Source organism: Zea mays, chromosome 4 (assembly GCF_902167145.1).
Source record: "Zea mays cultivar B73 chromosome 4, Zm-B73-REFERENCE-NAM-5.0, whole genome shotgun sequence".
NCBI classification, from domain to species: Eukaryota; Viridiplantae; Streptophyta; class Magnoliopsida; order Poales; family Poaceae; genus Zea; species Zea mays.
The window spans coordinates 83,764,576-83,778,975 of record NC_050099.1 but is presented as its reverse complement, the minus strand read 5'-3'; the positions used below and the strand labels follow the sequence as shown (position 1 = coordinate 83,778,975).

The 14,400-nt window shown below is 43.9% G+C and overlaps 1 protein-coding gene across 1 annotated transcript; it reads left to right on the top strand.

Annotated features, from left to right (window-relative positions):
• Positions 1-464: 464 nt before the first annotated feature.
• LOC100502413 (uncharacterized) lies at positions 465-2,158 on the top strand. The gene has a single exon (NM_001196891.1). The coding sequence runs from the start codon at positions 697-699 to the stop codon at positions 1,129-1,131; it is 435 nt and encodes a 144-aa protein (NP_001183820.1). The 5' UTR covers positions 465-696; the 3' UTR covers positions 1,132-2,158.
• The last annotated feature ends 12,242 nt before the right edge of the window (positions 2,159-14,400 follow it).

The following is a 14,400-nucleotide window of genomic DNA, read 5'->3' as shown; positions in this document are numbered from 1 at the left end:
CCTAATTATGGTCCCCGACAAATATAAACTATAAAAAATATGTAGTATAATGAAAACAATTCCTGATGTTGGTATTTCTATTTGTGCATTTAATCTAGGTGTGCAACTCACAACAAAATTTGAATTCAAATTATGAATTTAAGTGGAAAAAAACCAAACAGAAATTATAAATGAAAAGGAAAGAAGGAATTTACCAGCGCATTGGCCGTTTCCTTCTCGGCCAGCCCATCCATTCCCCATTCCTCCTGCGCGGCCCAGCTGAGAATCACGCACGCCAACGAGTGCGCCCAGCCTGTCCGCCTCACGCGCACGTGCACTCCGGGGCTCTCAGACGCCGCCAGGGTGACCCCACCGGGCAGCCGTTGTGCCCTTAGCTCGCTCACGTACGCGAACCAGGTCACTGTGGAGTGGGACCCATTCGTCAACTCTCCAACACGCGCGTGTCGTGGCTTGTCACCCATCGGCTAGCGAGCCCCACGCGTCAGACTGGGTCCTCCCCTCTAGGTTGTTGCGCTCGTGCCGAACTTCTCGCCGCGGCATGATGACTGGCCCGTGCGCCAGCTGATCAACCGAGGGAGGCCAGTGCCCCTAGCCCTCCATAAGTTTGAACCCCGCCGCAACCCTGAACCATCTCTATCAAAACACCGAGCCGCCACCGTAGAGAAGTGCCGCCGCAGGTGAGGAAAGGGAGTCGGCATGGTAAACCGAGTCCTCATCGTTGTCGCAACCTCGGTGTCATGCCTAGAGGTTTCGCCAGATCACTGGAGGGGTGCCGGTGGCCTCGGCGCGCGTGATTGGTGGCTAGAGACCCCGGAATTTCTCACCGGCGTCGAGCAGGCGGCGATCCGCACCACTCCATTGTTGGGGGTGTTTCCGCACCAAGATCTCAGTATGACTACCTCACTCAATTCGTCATGTCGTCCTCTTCACATTGCACTATTCACTAGTAACTCTCATGCTTGGAGGACCGATCAGGAGTCACTCTGGCGGGTGCTCCGCCATTGGGTGCTGGTGGCGTCGCCGTCGTGCCTAGTAGGAGGTAGAGAGATGCGCAGGGTCGTGGATCTGTTTAGCAACGACCGGGATTCGATCCTGTTGTACCAATTCGGGCAAGAGGATCGGAGCCATTGAGATCTGATCGGGTGGATGGGACAACTCTGGGGTAATTAAAAATCTGAATCGTAGATTTCGGATCGAGGGGTCGGCGTTGCGTACCAGTTCGTTTTATAATAGATCTAATCTGAGTCGTTCGCTTCAGATCGGGTGGCTATAGCAGGCCCGTGTCCATTCGATTAAAGAATTTTGCATGTGAGTCCTGAAAGGGAAATGGACCTAATCATTTCCTATAATCGATTTTGATGGTTGACGTCCATCACAAACCATATGGACTAACTAGATTGTCTAGATGTCATTTATCTCAGGTGCATAAGGTTCAACTCAAAACAAGAAAGAAATTCAGTTGGGGACACAAACAAAATTTGGAGCAAGACATGAGAGTGTGCTGCCAAGTGGCGCACAGGACACAGCGCGCTCCGCTATAATTCATCGGACTGTTCGGTGAGCTAGCGGAGCAACGGCTAACTAGCTCAACGGTCGTCTACAAAAGCAAACAGTAACATGAACAGTGCGCGGCAGAGTCAGAGCAGCAAAGTCAGAGGTCACCGGACATGTCCGGTGCAGCTATAGGACAACGGCTCCAACGGTCAATTCGCTCCAAACCTCAACGGGCGTGCTGAAGTGGCGTGCACCGGACAGTGAACAGTACCTGTCTGATGCGCCATCGGACTGTCCGGTGTGCCTATCGCCAGCAGACTCTGCCAACGACTAGGAAGTGGTTGGAGGCTATAAATACCCCCAACCACCTCATTCATTGGCATCTAAGTTTTCAGATGTTCTCATTCAATACAAGAGCAATGGCATTCACTCCAAGACACATTCCAAAAGATCAAATCCTCTCCAAGTCCCAAAATCAACTCAACCACTTAGTGACTTGAGAGAGAGAGAGAGCTTTTATGTTCATTTGCACTCTTGTTGCTTGGATTGCCTTCTCTATTCCCATTCTTATTCTCTAAGTGCTTTGTAAATCTAGCAAGAGACACCTAAGTGTGTGGTGGTCCTTGCGGGGTCTTAGTGACCCGATTGATTAAGGAGAAGGTTCATCCTGTCTAAGTGACTGTTTGAGAGAGGGAAAGGGTTGGAATAGACCCGACCTTTGTGGCCTTCTCAACGGGGACTAGGTTCTTTGGAACCGAACCTCGGCAAAACAAATCACCGTGTTCACTCGCTTTGATTCTTGCTTGATTTGTTTGCCCTCTTTCCTCTCTCCAAAATTTCTTTGCTAATATTGATTTGAGTTTGCTCCCAAACGTCATCCACATCATTTGAGCAACTCGTGTCAAGAGAAACAATTCTACGCACTCGGATTTAATTCTAACGCTAACCCCGGCCTTAGTGTGTGTTTAAGTTTATAAATTTCAGGTTCCGCCTATTCACCCCCCCTCTAGGTGACTTTCAATTGGTATTATAGCAGGTGCTTCATTAAGAGGCTAACAGAATCGAAGTGATGTCTGGAGATCATGCCAAGAGGGAGATCGTCACCGGCGACAAGCCCGTAGGCTCGGGGAGGACTCTATCAAGGGAGTCCAGCGACAAGTATAAGGAGGAATCCTCTTCCTCCATCAAGTCACTAAGGAAGGGTGACAAGAACAAAAATAAAATGAAGGTGGTCTACTACGAGACCGACTCCTCATCACCTTCCACATCCGATGCCGAGTCAACAACTTCGAAGCGCCATGAGCGTAAGAAGTAGAGTAAAATGCCTCTACGCTATCCTCGCATTTCAAAGCGCGCTCCATTACTTTCGGTACCCCTAGGCAAACCACCATATTTTGATAGTGAAGATTATTTCATGTGGAGTGATAAAATGAGGCACCATCTAACCTCACTCCACGAAACTATTTGGGATATTGTTGAGTTTGGAGCGCAGGCACCAAAGGTAGGTGACGAGGACTACGACTCAGACGAGGCTGCCCAAGTTAGGCATTTTAATTCCCAAGCAACTTCTATCCTCCTCGATTCCTTGTGTCGAGAGGAGTATAATAAGGTGCAAGGGTTAAAGAATGCCAAAGAAATTTGGGACGTTCTCAAAACAGCGCACGAAGGGGACGAGGTGACAAAGATCACCAAGCGAGAGACGATCGAGGGAGAGCTTGGTCGATTCGTCCTAAACAAAGAAGAGCCACAAGCGATGTACAATTGGCTCAAAACAATGGTGTTGGGGGCCTTCGTCTTCCGAAGGTCCTCAAAAACATGATTTAACAATGTTTCCCGAGTGTAATGTATGAACAGGTGCATTCGGACTTGGATCAGAACCACGCAGTGTGAAAAGCACGAACAATACGAAGGTTGACGCAGCGCCGAAGCTACGCGCAAGGGAGCTTCGTCATAACGACAAAAAAGGGAACCGACTTAAAAGGGAAAAGGCTATTTAGACCTCGGTGGACTACCTTAAAGTCATTAGCAAATGTGAAGGGCATGGATGTAATTTTAAACGGGATGTGTCCCGTGCCTATAAATAGATGAACAGTACCCCCGTACTGTTCACGCTGACTTGTACTCATTTTTGCGTCACGCTTGTATTTTTGCGTCACGTTTTAACATGTTCACAACCTGCCTTCTCCAAAATGGCTGCAACCCCCCTCGCACTAGAGAATGCACAGACGTCCCCGCGGTCACTCAAAATCTCCTCAAAAGCTTCGGCTTCATTACTGATCCACTCGATGACGCCCTCACAGTCGCCCCGTATGAAGTTGTCTTCGTTTGAGTAGGCACCCACGTTGGCGAAGCTAGTCTTTATCTTTTTTACGCATTCCATAGATTTTTCAAAACATCTTTCTTTTGATGCGCGAAGCTCTGCAACTGTTTTTTCAAAATAATTTTTCCAGTACTCACTGGCATCTCGATCAGCTTCGGCAACAGCGCATTTTAATTTGGCCTCAGCTAATTGTTTCCAAAGATCTTCAATTTCATTCTTTTGGGCTCCAACTTGAACTTTGGAACTAGCTTCGTCTTCTTTTATCTTGTTTACCAATGAAATTAATATTTTATCCTTTTCAAGGCCTTCGTTCCTTAGTTCAATAACCTCTGAGCGAAGGTTGTTCAGAGCCATTGTGCACCCTTCATCTTCGATATTTTTCTGTGCCCTGAGGGCATTGCTAAGGATCAAGCCCTGCAAGAGGAGTATAGTATTAAGTATAAGCAAATGAAATAATTTGTTTTTAAATACAAAAAATGATTTTCACACCTTTATACTATTATATGCCAAACTGACGGCCAATTCATCCTTTGACAGTACTGAGAGCCCATCTTCCAATGTTGGGAATCCGAAGCTTCTACCCATCTCCCGGCAAACAGATATCTCTTTACTACCCGGGAGACAGTACAAAAAATCTTCTTCTCCGCTGTCATTAAACACTAATGCCCCCTTCGGATATTTCAGCTTCTGGGCATAGTGTTGAGCTTCTCGTTCTTCTTCTTTAGAGAGTCTTTTCCCCGAATCATGACGAATGATATATTCAATACCTTCTTTTAAAGCTTCGGGAGCAGGAGCGGCAGCTTTTTCAGGCAAAGTTTGTTCTATAGCCTCTTCCTCCGCTGCCTTCTCTTCAATTTCCGAGGGTTTTTTCTTAGCAGGCTCTGAAGGCCCAGCTTCGGCACTAGCCTGGCTCATTGCAGCTTCGACTTCGGTCAGTTTTGTTTTAGCTTCGATTTGCATTTTTGAAGCCTTGGCAATTTTCCCTCGAGTAGGGCTTGAAGCCTTTACTGTTTCTAGCACATCTAGTACACTTGCCATCCTTCTTCTTTTGGGAGTGGTCGCAAGACCTTTTTGTATCTTCGGCACTGTTACTTCCGTCGAGGGGTTTAAAACTTCTAACATTTTTGTTCCTTCAGTCTTTGGCTCTTTGGCCTTATCTTTACCAGTCTTTGCCTCAGCTTGCTCGGCTGAGGGTGCCTTCGGCTTGGTAGCCGGTTCTTCAGCCTTCTGCGTAGGAGGAATTGGCTCCTTTGGATCAACAGCTGAAGAAGTCTTCCCGCCAAACTCGGGCACCACAGCCGGCTCAATATAACGGGGCCGGTGGGTGAGGACTTTCAACTTTTTACTCTTTGGCGCAGGCTCGCTTGGAGCAGCCGAAGCGACAACCTTTCCAGAGGTTGCACCCTTTCTTTTCTGCCCCCGTGGCGGGTAGCGATAGTCAGGGTACACAAATCCAATAGCATCAAAAACCCTATTTAATCTTTTCTTTTTTTCGGCTCCCGAAGGCCGCAGATAGTGCATTATCTTCGGACTTGGAATATGCTCCAAGTAACTCATCGCTAGTATTTTCAATACACTTCAGCCAGTCATCATCTGGTTCGACAAACTTGTCCCCAAACCTGAAGGTGTATTTCTATCGAACCAGGCCGCCTTCGCTAGGGTTAGTGATGGTTTCTTTCGGCATTTCCTAGCTGTCTATAAGTGGCCATATCCTGTAGGCTACATGTTCTTGTAGTAAGTCTCTTGTCCTAATAAAATAGCAAATTGTGTTGAAGGCCCTTCGGCATGCTTCGGCTGCCTCATCAATTTCTACCTTCGGCTTTCGGAGGCAGAAGCGGGACCAGATGGGGCACATGATGATCTCTTTAATGTCTTCTCTCGCCTTCAAATCATTTTTCACATAAAACCACTCTTCCATCCAGGCCCTGGGCCATCTCTTCCGAAACGTTGGCACTGGGTAGCTTGCGCCAGGGCGAGCAACGAAGCTATAGCAACCGAAATTGTTATGATATTGTTCTTTACCCCAGGCCTTCATCTCATACGAAAGTTCATGCATACTGCAAAAACATCTTGCACTTGGCTCTAGACCTTGACTTCTCACAGCCCAGACGAAGATCCCCATTCTAATTATTGCTTCGGGAGTGATCTGGTGAAGGAAAATCTGGTATGTCTTTAAAACATCAACCACAAATCTGCTCAACGGGAATCGAAGTCTAGCTTTGAAGAAGCTTCGGAAGATCACAACTTTGTTTTCTTCAGGAGTAGGAACGGCCCTGTCTACGTCAGCCCTCACAATAGACATATCTCGAAAATACCTTCCTCTCATATTATCAAGATGACTCTGTTTGATAGTTGATTTCCCAAAGACTGCATGACTTGGTCGCCAGGGCCGATCTTCAGAGTCTTCGCCTCCACTCTCCACATCATAACTATAGCTATCATCAGTATCTTCATACAAGCCTTCCAGTATCTCTTTAGTAATCTTCTCTGTATTTGTTTTTTCTATTGACTCAACAAATCCAGCAGTCTTCTCCTCAAGGAGCTTCTCCTCTTCGGTTAGCTTCGTCTTAGCAACTGTCTTCTTGTCTTGAGACATCTTCTCTTCGAAAATGACGAAAACGTGTCCTTCAAACCAAAGCTCAAAAGCTTGAGAGCTATCAAGAGCTAGTAAGCACAAGTTATAAAATTGAGAAAATAAGGCAAATGGCACAAGTAGTGTATCAAGTGCAGTCGGTGTGAGTTCCTATTTATATGCCCAGTGCGCTCCAAGTTGGAGGGTCCCGTTTGTCATTGACTGTTGCTATTCTAGCAAAGGGAAGGTGTTTTTTCGGACCTTCGGCTTAGGGCCTTCGTCCATGTCGCAATCTGAATTCGTTATTCTAACAAATTAATATTGCGAGGGGCTACTGTTGGAGGCCTTCGTCTTCCGAAGGTCCTCAAAAACATGATTTAACAATGTTTCCTGAGTGTAATGTATGAACAGGTTCCTTCGGACTCGGATCAGAACCACGCAGTGTGAAAAGCACGAACAATACGAAGGTTGACGCAGCGCCGAAGCTACGCGCAAGGGAGCTTCGGCATAACGGCAAAAAAGGGAACTGACTTAAAAGGGAAAAGGCTATTTAGACCTCGGTGGACTACCTTAAAGTCATTAGCAAATGTGAAGGGCATGGATGTAATTTTACACGGACTATGTCCCGTGCCTATAAATAGATGAACAGTACCCACGTACTGTTCACGCTGACATGTACTCATTTTTGCGTCACGCTTGTACTTTCATTTTCTATCAAGTCGAAGGTACAAATGTAATTCAATATTGTCATTATTCATTTATGATTATATATAATAAGAAATGTGTATGATGATGTTATATGTTTGTTCACATTATCCCTTATGTTTTACATGCCTCATCCGCCCTTGATATGTTTATATATATGTTGAGATGATGAAGATATGTCCTTCATGACCTTCGTCCGAAGATCATTATATCCTTAGGGAAATAATGTTCCGAAGGATGAAGGGCATTAACAAATAACATGTTTTCGTGTTGCCTTGTTCTCAATTTATAGCATTTGAGAACAAGTCCCCAACAAATGGTGAATCAAGTGCGCAACCTCGGGAGCACCAAGTGGGATGACTATGAAATGGTCAAGGTTATTCCTAGATCACTTGTTTTTCGTAATCCCACTCAAGTGCAACTAATGTGTGGAGACCCTAGATATAAATAGATGTCTCCCGAGGAAGTAATTGGCAAGTTTGTGAGCTTTGAACTTATGATCAAAGACTTCAAACATATTGTCAACTTGGAGCAAGGCGCCACCTCTACACCCGAGGTGCAACCCGTTGCATTCAAAGCAATGGAAGAGAAGAAAGGGGAGTCTGCACCAAGTAGACTACTAATTGACGCCTCCAAGCTCGACAAAGAGGAAATGGCTCTTATCATTAAGAGCTTTCGACAAATCCTCAAACAAAGGAGGGGGGAGGACTACAAGCCCCGCTCCAAAAGGGTGTGCTACCGGTGTGGTAAGTCCAGTCACTTTATATCTAAATGTCCATATTCTAGTGAAGTTATAGGGACGAAGACAAGATGAGGAAGAAGAAGATGGAGAAGAAGAAGTATTACAAGAAGGGTGGAGAGGCACACATGGGGCAGGAATGGGACTTCGAAGAGAGCTCCACCAACTCCTCCGACGAGGACGCCGCCAACATCGCCATCAACAAAGGCCTTCTCTTCCCCAACGTCGGCCACAAATGTCTCATGGCTAAGGACGACAAAAAGAAGAAGGTACAATCTAGAAGTACTCCCAAATATACTACATCTGGTGATGAGGGTAGTTCTAGTGATAATGAAGATGATTTAGTTTCTCTCTTTGCCAACCTTACCATGGACCAAAAGAAAAAATTAAATGAATTAATAGAAACCATTAACGAGAAGGATGATCTCTTGGAATGCCAAGAGCACTTGCTCATTAAAGAAAACAAAAAATTTGTTAAATTGAAAAATGCTTATGCTCTAGAGGTAGAAAAATGTGAAAATTTGTCTAAGGAGCTTACCATTTGCAACGATTCAATTCCATGTCTTAGAGATAATAATGCTAGTCTAAATGCTAAGATTGATGAATTGAATGTTTGCAAGCCCTCTACATCTACTGTTGAGCATGTCACCATTTGCACTAGATGTAGAGATATCAATGTTGAAGCTATTGATGATCACTTTGCTATGATTAAACAACAAAATGATCACATAGCTAAATTAACTGCTAAAATTACCGAGCATGAGCTAGAAAATGAAAAATTTAAATTTGCTAGAAGCATGCTTTATAATGGGAGACGCCCTGGCATTAAGGATGATATTGGTTTCCAACAAGGGAACGAAAGCAACACCAAACTTAAGGCCCCCAAAAAATTGTCTAATTTTGTTAAGGGCAAGGCTCCCATGGTTCAGGATAGAGAGGGTTACATTTTATATCCTGCAAACTATCCTGAGCACAAGATTAGGAAGATCCATGCTAGAAAACCTCACATTGTTTCTCATAATGCTTTTATGTATAAGAATGAGGCTCCTAGTTCTAGGCATACCACTCATATCAAAATGCATAAGAAGAAAATTCCTAATGCATCAAATGAGCATAATATTTCATTTAAGACTTTGATGCTTCTTATGTGCTAACTAACAAATCAGGCAAAGTAGTTGCCAAATATGTTGGGGGCAAACACAAGACTCCAAAGACTTGTGATTGGGTACCCAAGGTGCTTGTTTCTAATGTCAAAGGACCCAAGACCATTTGGGTACCTAAGAACAAGGCCTAAATTTGTTTTGTAGGTTTATGCATCCGGTGGATCAAGTTGGATAATCGATAGCGGGTGCACAAACCACATGACAGGGGAGAAAAGGATGTTCTCCTCATACGAGAAAAATGAAGATCCCCAAAGAGCTATTACATTCGAGGATGGAAATCAAGAATTGGTCAAAGGTTTGGGTAAAATTGCCATATCCCCTGACCACTCCATTTCTAATGTTTTTCTTGTAGATTCTTTAGATTACAATTTGCTTTATGTTTCTCAATTATGTAAAATGGGCTACAACTGTCTTTTTACTAATGTAGGTTGTGACACCCCAGTGTCACTTAGGGTTCTTCTCAGTACTAGCTCAAGTACCATCATTTCATGTAAGCAAAATTTAGCAAGAAGCATCAAATCAACTTAAGAATAAAAGATCCACTAAGTTGCATTAAAGAATCATGTCCAAAACAAATGAGGTTTTCAAAAGGGGGAAAATATTGAAACCTTAATTCCAACCCTAAATAAGCCATTTAAGTAGAAATGAAGAAAAGGGATGAAAGACCATGAAAAACATGAAATCATGGATTAGGCCAATAATAAAAGATGAAATACACTAAATAAGCTACAATAAAGATTATAAAAGTTTGGCCAAAATAGTTTGTTAAAAACTCCAAACAAACCATTCAAGTGGAGGTTTAATGGGGAAATCTGAAATTCAGATTTCTGAATTTTCAGCCCTTGAACCAAAACCGAGCACGTTCACCTTGATCCTTAGCTCTAATCCTAAAGCTCCCATTAAAAAAACGTGTCTAACTAACCCCTCTATAACATATCTGAAGATGGCATCGGGACACGAGCCCTAGACACGACCAAACCGAAGATTTGCCTCGGGCTCGGGCTGGGAGACAGACTAGACTTCAGAGCTCCAAATCTTTGAAACCAGTAGGCCAAATCCTATGACCCCCACACAAGATCGGTATCTTATAGGGAGGAGAAGAGGTTTTGTGCATTGACCAAGACAAGATCAGGCTCGGATGAATGACCACACACGCCAGAACTCGGGCAAAATGAACGCGCACACGTGTTCGACCCTAGTCGGCAAGTTGGCGTTCGCCCAACCCGCGCGCGCGCTCGCCCAGCATCCGGTCAAGTCCGCCGCGTGTCCTCACCCTCGTTGTGCCTATAAAGAAGCCCAAGGCCTCGGTCGTACCTCCCCGCGCGCTCTCAGGCCTTGCCTAAGCCGAAGTTCACCGGACATCACCTCGAGCACGCCGCGCCACCGCCCGCCACCACTGCCCAAGCCTCAGCCACCGTGGCCAGCCCGCTCCAGTCGCGTTCAAGTTGCGCCGGCCTCTCGGTTAGCTTTGCTAGTGACCCGTGAAGCTTTCCAAGCGCTCGGACCTCACAGAACCTCACCGGAAACCCAAGATCATCCTCGCCGGAATTTGGTCGCCCAAGGCCGTGCGTAGACCGAGCAATCTGGTGAGCCATTCTCCGATTCCTTGCACACACATTTTCCTTGATATTTGGTTAAGCTCCCTGACCCATTTAATTGACCTATCGTGCCCTGGTTAGGCCGGACTCCTCGCCACCGACGAGCTCCCCCGCCTGCGCACGTGGACCGACCTCCTTCGACCACCATCGCCGGCGATCCGCACCTCGACATGATCGCTAGAGACTCCCGGACCTCACTCGACCCCTCACCAGAGCAACCCCTCCGCTGGTAAGCCCCTCCGCCCTATTCTTCTGTCGCGGTCACTGTTCCATTAGGGGAAGGATCGCGGGTTCGATTTCGGGAAACCCTAGGGGGTTTTCTGCAGAGTCGTAGACTCATGTGATTAGAGCACCGAGGACCTATCTGTAATTCATTTATAATCTTTCGCCAGGGACCCCAGTGCAAAACCATTTTTCCTTTATCCATTTCTAATTAATCTTTTTAAAATTCAGCAGAGAACTTAGAAATTTCATATCTTGAGCAATATTCCACCAATTTTTGTCAAACCAATTTTGTTGGATTCAAAATATTATGGACTATCAATTAAAAATACTGAACCCTATGCTTTCTGTTTTAAAATTTAGAGTTTGAAATTAATTGAGGAAACTGGCCAAACCTTATTAAATTAAAAAAAATTAGTTATGCTTCTGTGCTGAACTTAAGAAAATTTGTAGAAGTATAAACCCCACTTAGGCACTGTTTAAAAATATTGAGCACCCCAGTATTAAAGATTTAGACAAGGTTACTTATTAAAAGTCATTTTTGCCCAAAACTTAGAAAAATAAGAAAGGCACTGGAAAATAATGAACAGTGAATGCAATTATTTTTCCTAGTCTACGTAAGTAACAAAAAACCTAGGAAAAATAAAGGGAACCCTAGTCCAGAACAAATTCTAGGAGAAATGTTTTATTAAGCACTAATGAAACTAGAAAAATAATTATTAGAATTATAAAAACTATTTCAAAATTGTTAAAAAAATCCAGTGGAGTTGTAACCACTAAGATACCACTACAAAAATGATAAACACCCCAGTCTATCATTTTAAGTAGGGTAAACAAATAGAACTTAATATTAAGCCATATTTCAATTAAATCATAAGCAAGCCAAAAAGTGTGCAACAGTGGGCAAATAAATTTTTACCAGGTTAATAAAGTAATAGGCCACCTGGGAAAAATGCAAAACCCAATTAAAAGTTACAAGTAATACCCATTGTCAATACTTCATGAAAAAAGCCATTTAGTTCAAGAAATTCCTACCACCATTCCCTTAATCAAAAAGCTACCAATTTTCAGAATGATTGCTCTTGCACAAAGAAGAAGATAGGAAAAATCAGAAATCTGTTGTTTGATATTTTTCAAATATAGTGGTAGTAGAAACCACCCCTTTGACTAGAAACTTTAGAAAACTATAGTAAAATAACTAATGCGTATTAGTGGCTAAAAATTTGTACAAGGTCATGTTATAGCATCTAGATGCCAGCAAAAATAAGTCTTGGAAAATAACCCTCTGTTAAAAGGTAGTTGTAGTTCAAACACCCCCTCTGCCCTAATATTTGCTAATTTTATACAGAGAGAACCACTCACTTTTTAAACCCCAAATTTTGAGACAGAGACTTATACACCAGTAAGAAGCCACTTTAATTTTTGTAGAAGTTTTGAGAATTTATTAAGCTAGCTTGTAATTCAAACCCACCTTAAAAGCATAAAAGAAATAAAAGGGAAAAGGGGGGAATAATAAATCTCACTCTAATGATTCAGCTAGAAACCTTAATAAACTCTCACTAAGATATTAAAGGGAAATAAGTAAGGCACCAAAATAAACTTACCAATCAGCTTAACCAAGTTTGACCCTAATTTGCTAAGTATGCCACAAGAACCTTCAGTAGCAAGATTGAGCTCTACCTTATTAATTTAATCATTCACCGTCAAAGTTTAATTGCTAAATTGCATATCATACCATGCATGTACCTTACTCATTGCATTCATTATATTGCAATCTCGCTGACAGAGAGTACGTGCTCATCCCCGAGCAAGGAGCTGTCCACGAGGAAGACCAGGAGCAAGCTCCCGAGACTACCATCGAGGATCTCCCCGCAGCCCCAGCATTTGAAGGCAAGCCCCGGTTTATGCATAATCGTATATATATGCTACTTTACTACACTTAATGTTTGTAGGCTTGTAATGTGCACTTAAGTGTAGGAGTTGCTTGAAACCTTTAGTTGCATGAACTCAGGATTCCTTTTTGAGATGGATACTAGTATGCTAGGTCGAGTAGCTGCTATGCTAATCAGGATCTCGGTAGAAGTCGAGTGATTTTTCTAGCACTCGCGCGAGGTCAGGAATTGATTGTATTCATCTTGATAACGGGATCTATGATGGTCCATGGACTTGGATCCAGGGAGGATGCCTTGTCCATGAGACAGGAAAAGTAATAAAGGATTAATGTGTGGATACCTGAGTCAAGCATTTGAACGTACTAAACACATGTCGGGAAATATGGTAATTGGTAAACCTAGTACCTGAATGAAGCCGAGTGCGGACCTTTCCCCTCACTTGTCCTAAGACTGGATCTCCTGTGCTAGCTATGGTGGGAACAAGTGTGATCACTGCACGGCAGCAGCCGGGGTCAGTAGAGCATTGTATGCCAAGGCAGTGAGCCCTGGCCGCGAATGGGGAATCGATGGGGACGGTTGACGTGTGTGGGGACGGAGTGCCCTGACATGTCGTGTGTTTAGGTTTACCTTGCAAGCATAAAAACTCGATTCGAATCGTCTGCTTCTAGCAGCTAATGAGACTGCTTGACCCCTTGTACTACATTGAGTAAGAAGTGAAATGAGGTTACATGAGATAACTTGTTGTTTGTACTAAATGCTTGTTACCATTTATGCTTAGAAAGAGCAAACTTAGCTAAGATAATGATGCTAGAAATTGAAAAGCTAAAATTTGATTTTAGACTCAGCTAGTGCTTTTGGCAAACCAAACCCCTCAGCCAAACAGCTGCATGGTCTAGAGGTAGAGGAGTAGACTCCTCACACCGGGTAAGTCTAGCTGAGTATTAGTATACTCAGCCTTGCTTGTGGCATAATTTTTGCAGCTACACTTCAGGATATGGTTGATGGTGTGACTTGGCCTATCACCCTGTCACCGGGTTGGACGGTCGAGTGGGATGCTGCTCCGGCAGGTGAGGAACAAGAGGAGTAGTGGGCTAGGCCTTGCCCGATTCCTCGTTTTCGACGTTATCGATTATCTGCTGCATTTTATTTTGTGAACTTATCTCAGCTATTAAAAAACTTCGGTTATTGTAATAACTCCAGTACTTTAATTTGAGGTTTCATGTTTTATTGTATTTCTTCTGTGACTCACCTTTGAGTGAGATTGTGGTATTTGATCCTGGTTAAGTGGCTTTATCAGACTAGATCTGATGGACTGACGGATTATTCCGATTTAAGTGTGTTACAGCCCCTAAGGCGTGACTTAGGCACTTAAGCTGGAATAATTTGGGCGGTTTTGCCATAGCTGGTATCGGAGCAAATACCACCACAGAGAAGCACAATAAACCATGAATATCAATTTTTGAAAATCTAAAGCTTGCTTAGAAACTAGTATGACTCGTCAGGACTAGACCGCTAGACCTAGGACGAAAGGCCGTGGGAATAGAGGGAAAATAGGTGGCTAAGTAAGTAGGCCTTGTGGGCCAGTCCTTAGCTTTTTAAAGGATGCCCTAGGAGCACCCTTTATTTCGAAGAGGAGACGTTATTTTCAGCATGCATGCATTATAAAAACTAAAAGGGATTAGACACTAAAGAAGT